We start from the raw sequence: 6,000 nt of genomic DNA, 5'->3' as shown, positions 1-6,000 counted from the left end.
TTTAAATCTCATTACATGACCAGCCCATCTGATTTTTGATACCTTGGCAATCGAGACAGCGTCCCTGATTCTTGATCGTCGACGGATGTTGGAACTCCGGATTCTTTCTCTCATTTGAGTGAAACGTGATATTCCAAGCATAGCTCTTTCAATTCCTCTTTGGGGGACCTGAATAGCATTCTCATCCTGTTTACGTAGGGCCCAGGTCTCTGAGGCATATGTTAATGCAGGAAGAACAGTGGAACCAAAGAGATGTGCCCAGAGTCAGAGGTACTTCATTATCTTAGCTAATTTTTCGATGTTCTTGAAGGCGTTCCAAGCTGCTCTCTTCCTCCTGCACAGCTCAGGTGCCAGGTCATTTGTCATGTTGACCTCTCGACCTAGGTACACATAGCTGTTGCATTCGGAGATGGTCATTCCGTTGAGAGCAAATGGAGCATCAGGAAAGAGGCCGTTTCTCATAAACATTGTCTTTGTAAGATTCAGCTGTAGTCCTACCTTTCCACACTCACGGTCAAAGTCGGCCAGCATTTGTGCCGCTTGGCTGATATTTGGTGTTATTGAAACAATGTCATCAGCAAAGCGGAGGTGGTGTAGTTGCCGACCATCTATCTTCACTTCCATTCCTTCCCATTCCAGTTATCGTATGATGTTCTCGAGGGTGGCACTGAAGAGTTTCGGTGAAATGGTATCACCCTGCCACACCCCTCTCTTGACATCAACGATCACTTCTTTGTAGAATGGTGAGATCCTGGTAGTGAATCCGCAATACAGCTCATGGAGGATCCTGATGTATTGGGCTTGAATGCCCTGATTGGCTAGGGCTTCAATGACCGCTTCCATCTCAACAGAATCAAAGGCCTTCTTTAAATCAATGAAAGTTAAACAGAGCGGCATCTTGAACTCCCGAGAAACCTCAATGAGCTTGGTTATCGTGTGGATATGGTCGATGGTGCTGAATCCTTTGCGGAACCTGGCTTGCTCACATGGTTGTCCTTCATCTAGTGTTCTGCCAATCCTACTTAGGATGACTCGAGTGAACAACTTGTAGATGACAGACAATAGGCAGATCGGGCGATAGTTGCCAATGTCATGGATGTCTCCCTTCTTGAACAGTAGTACGGTCCTGCTGGTTTTCCATTGGGACGGAACCTTGCATTCAGACAGGTAGCGTGTGAAGAGCCGAGCCAGTGTTATTGATGAGTACTGATGGCAGGTTCTTCAGGTGTTCAGGTCTGACCTTGTCTGTGCCGGGTGCTGTTCGTTTCTTTACCGACAAAGTGGCCTGTCGGATTTCGGAAAGGAGAATGTTGGGAATGACATATCCATCCTGTGGAATTTGGTATGTCGGCAAGTGGACATGGCTATCGAAGAGATTTGAGTAGAAGTCATGGATAATCTTCTCCATTGCCTTTCTGGAGGATGTGACACTACCTCCACTACTCAGCCGCCACCACACTCCAGGACACTTTCCGGACCCGCGTGGCAGCTCCAGCTGAGACTCACGCAGACTGAAGACCCACAGAACAAGATAAGCGGAACTCTCTGAGACCTTGGACTCCAGGTTCTGCGGACCAAGGGACAGAGATCCTCTGCTTGCTTCCACCAACCACAGGTGACAAAGGGATTCTACTCAGGAGCGCCACCCTACCCTGCCCTTTCTGCTTCCACCAACCACCCAGGGATCAGATTGCGCACAGAACACCCACCCTACCCCTACCAGGACCAGATAAATACCCCACTGGCAGACACTACCGACACTACCTCCACTACCCAGCCGCCACCACACTCCAGGATGTTTTCCGGACCCACACGGCCCCAAAGCGGCCGTGCGACACATCATAAAACACTAAATACCCATTTTCCGGAATTGTCGTATCATATTTGATAGGGTTCAAATATGGTAACACCTACGAGGGCGATTAGAGGTCGCCCCAAAAGCCTCTATCCCTCTTGGAAAGACTGGCAAGCTACCGAGAGTATTCTGCTCGCACGGAAGAGCCTGGAAAGCTATCTGTTGTGTATTCGATATGCCAAAACCAGTAACTACAACTGGTCTCATTCACCAGTGCTTTCTCATAAATGGAAGTATATTTTGGTTTTAGTTTTGTTTTATTCGTTTTAGTTTTGCGGTCTACACCTGGCTAGCAAAGGGCTTACTCCCAATTCTGTGCTCAAGGATCACTCCTGGTGGTGCATGGTAGACCACAGTGGTGCTTGGTACCAAGGATCAAAATGGAGTTGGCAGCATGCAGGACAAGTGCCTTAACTCATACACTGTCTCTCTAGTACAGGAATGATTTTCTTTTAAGAAAATGTAATGGAGAATGAATAAACCATTAAATAAAAACAATGATAGCAATAATAATAATGCACTAAGGACACAAAATGGCACCAAAGCTACTAATACCACTAATGAAACATATAGCTACTATCTTCAGTATTTGCAAATGCTGTATTCTGTGTCTATGCAGAGTGGTGGGGAGGCATGGCCTTCATCAATTTACACAAAAGATCTAAGTCTGTTATTACAAGAGAAGGATATTCATTCCCAGGTTGTCAACATGGAGGTGGTAAACTGCTTGTATAGCCACTTTATACTAAACATTTAGATATTTTCAAACCTTATAATATTTATCAATTTATAATAAAACATGGGCTGGAGCGATAGCACAGCAGTAGGGCGTTTGCCTTGCACGCAGCCAACGTGGCCGACCCGAGTTCGACTCTTCCGCCCCTCTCGGAGAGCCCGGCAAGCTACCGAGAGTATCTCGCCCGCACGGCAGAGCCTGGCAAGCTCCCCGTGATGTAGTATTCGATATGCCAAACACAGTAACAACAAAGTCTCCAATGGAGATGTTACTGGGCCCGCTCGAACAAATCGATGAACAACGGGAGGGCCTTACCTTACCTAATAAAACATACAACTACATACATTTTAAACATTCCTTCAGGGGTCTGAAGGATGCAACCTGGACTCAGATTTTATTTTAAATAAACCAAATAAATACATTTTTTTCTACTATGAAAACAGTCAGTCCGTGCAAGAGAGAGAGCTGGCAGTTCAGCTAACAAATACTGCCCTCAGCAGATTTTCCTGGAAAACTTTACCAAACTGTGTCTATTTTTTGCCACCATTAATGGCTGAGATGGTTCTGGATGCTCTTTGCCTCCCTGGCACTGTAAATAAAGCTTAAATCTGGAAAGTCTTCTATTTCCCAGGCCTTTGGAGGAGAGCTAATTACAAAATGCTTTACTCAAACAAACACTAGAAGCTCATTCATGAAGTCAAGCCAAGTCTCAGATTTGAACGTACTTAAAAATATCCTTGCAACAGCCGTACAACTTTATCTATTTTTAGAGTCTCAATGTTTGTTTTGCTGAAAGAAAAAAAATTATAACATGAAAAGTATGCCATGAGCAAATCTGCAATAATAAGTAGCACATACATGTTGTGGAGGAAAACAGTCAACATAAAACAGTCAACATAAAAACAGATTCTGTTGAGGCATTTTTATAAATTGTACTTATTATTTTGCTCTCCATGGATAAGAATTTTAAATAATGTTGTCCTAATAGTCGTCAATTTCCTTATTTAAAAAACACACAATTTTCTTAACTTTCAGAAAATATTACAGAAAATTAGAAATGCATTTTGCATTTTCAAGTTTAATTCTACAAAAGGCTGGAGCAATAGCACAGAAGGTAGGACATTTGCCTTTTACACAACCGACTCAGCCAACCTGGGTTCAATTCCTCCACCCCTCTCGGAGAGCCCAGCAAGCTACCGAGAGTATCTTGCCCACACGGCAAAGCCTGACAAGCTACCCGTGGCATATTCGATATGCCAAACACAGTAACAACAAGTCTTACGATGGAGACTTTACTGGGACTGCTTGAGCAAATTGATGAACAACGGGAGGACATTGCTACACTTCTACAACTCAATTTTATTGTGAAAATTAGAAGCATAGGGAAGAAAAAGAAGAATTATAAAAGAACAAACATGGAAGAAACTATTCATTAGAAAATACTAATTTCTCTGCATAAAAACAGAAGTTGCCCATGAAACCATCAAAGATTTTGAACAAATATTAGGTCACATAGTGATTTTATAGGTAAAATTATTCCAACTGGTTGTCATACACCATATTCAATTTAAGGTCATTCACACCCTGCCCTATCTTTAATGTCACTTTGAATTCCTGAGCATACTAATCAGGAGGAAATATGCTTTGAATCTTAAAAGAACAGTTTGAAAACTGATAGCTTCATTTAACTGATCCTACAGAACCAGGTAATTTTCACTCAATATCCTTCAAGTCAAAATTCATTTTTAAAGGTTCTGAATCACTGCCATTTAGAAAATACAGGCTGTAAAAGAGAAGGCATGTCTATTTCAATTAGGAAAATATAGCCTTAATTCAGAGAAGTAAAAAAAAAAGTAATTATTCCAGAATTCGGTGTCATATTCTAATCCTCCTTAGTAATCAAAATCTAGTGTGTAGGGCTGATTGAAGCCTTCATAACCAACATCTCCCTGGGACTAAAGACTATCTCCAGCCGTGGGAGATCAGAGGAGCATCAAGAAGACACCAGAAACTATGATGACACTTACAGGGCCTCAATCACCTTTATTCACCTCAGTACTGCCTAGCTTCAACCCACAATAATTCCAGTTGGCATAACAGAACACAATAAAGTGGCGTTAAGAAAAATACTGACGAATACCACAAATCATGTTCAAAGTGGAAAGAGTGACTTTGCTAACATTTTACTAGTATTTCTTGCCTCACAACCGGTGGATATGTAACCGAAATGGCTTGCTGTGAATTTTGCAGTGCCCAAGCCAAAAGCAATAAAATTTCTGTAAGAGCATATGCACCATGACAGAATATCACATCAGTCCAGAAAAATGATTTTCCCGGGAAGCGCTGTGCAGCAATGAAGAGAGCTCTCAATGCTATGGAAGCCGGGCAGAAAATTTCACTGCTGCCAGTACACAATGAGGTAATTTTAAAGGCACCGTTCCCTTCATTTGTTCTGCATTCACTGAATGTACACTTCTTTTTTTTAATGTCAAAGGGACATTGCAGAAAAGATCAGACCAGATAGTTTGGCAATGGAGCCGCAGTTCAAAGCTTCTCTATTTTCAGGTAATAGCCACAACAGTTTGTCTGCACTAAATCTTTTAAGGTCATGTCACTGTAACCCTGTTGGTAGCTTTCCCAACAATTCAAGACAAATAAATCACTTGGTTGTTGACCAAAGACAACATCTGCTACCATCATATATAAGTTGTAGTGTTGTCAAAGTTCCTTTCATTCAAGTGAAAACAATTTTTTTTTGTTTTCATTTAAGGTCACTTAGTGTGCTCTTCTTTTGAAAATTGTTATGCACCATTTTTTAAGGCATGGGGTGGGGGTTGGGGGTGCAGGCTTTGGTCCTTAAAATGAACTCAAAAGTCAAACATTCTAGTTGGACTCTGCCATCATTCAATGACTATGGTATGGCGTGAGAGTCGTCAGAGATAACTGGTGGAACCTGCAAAGGAATAGCCAAGCCTTCCTTCGAATTACTCTCCAAGTCTCCAGGCGAAGCATCACTCTCAGCTCGTTGGCGTAGGCAGCTCTGTTCCCCTTTCAGGTCTTTTGGTTGATTTTGCAAGGAAGCTCGGACACCCAGAGCCAGCACCACCAAGCGGTAAAGCTGTAAAACCACCACCAGAAAATTCTTTGCGGCAAAGAAAACCAGCATCTGGTTTATCACTTTGAAATAGGTCATCAGTAGGAGACGCACGGCCAGAAAGGGTCCATCTTGTATGAAGATGCTGATGCCAATGTTCCAGAGATCGGCACTATATTGGCAAAAGAACTTGCTTGGGAAGCCCTTGGCTGTCACGGATAAGGGACACGTGACATGCTGTACTGAAAACACAAAACAGACAAGTTAAGTCTCTCTGAAAAGTTAGAAATAAGCAGAATGAAACAGGGACAAGTC

General features: G+C 42.6%; 1 protein-coding gene across 1 annotated transcript in view; it reads right to left on the bottom strand.

The window, feature by feature from the left end:
• Positions 1-5,181: 5,181 nt before the first annotated feature.
• Positions 5,182-6,000, bottom strand: part of TMEM26 (transmembrane protein 26) — a 43,718-nt gene continuing 42,899 nt past the window's right edge. Inside the window, exon 6 of the mRNA XM_056107958.1 lies at positions 5,182-5,927. Coding sequence (XP_055963933.1) covers positions 5,503-5,927 — 425 coding nt within the window. The 3' untranslated portion in view covers positions 5,182-5,502. The remainder of the gene's footprint in view (positions 5,928-6,000) is intronic.

The sequence above is a fragment of the Sorex fumeus genome, unplaced genomic scaffold (assembly GCF_029834395.1).
Source record: "Sorex fumeus unplaced genomic scaffold, SorFum_2.1 ptg000183l, whole genome shotgun sequence".
NCBI classification, from domain to species: Eukaryota; Metazoa; Chordata; class Mammalia; order Eulipotyphla; family Soricidae; genus Sorex; species Sorex fumeus.
The sequence above is the reverse complement of the archived record's forward strand: the minus strand, read 5'-3'. Positions and strand labels throughout refer to the sequence as shown.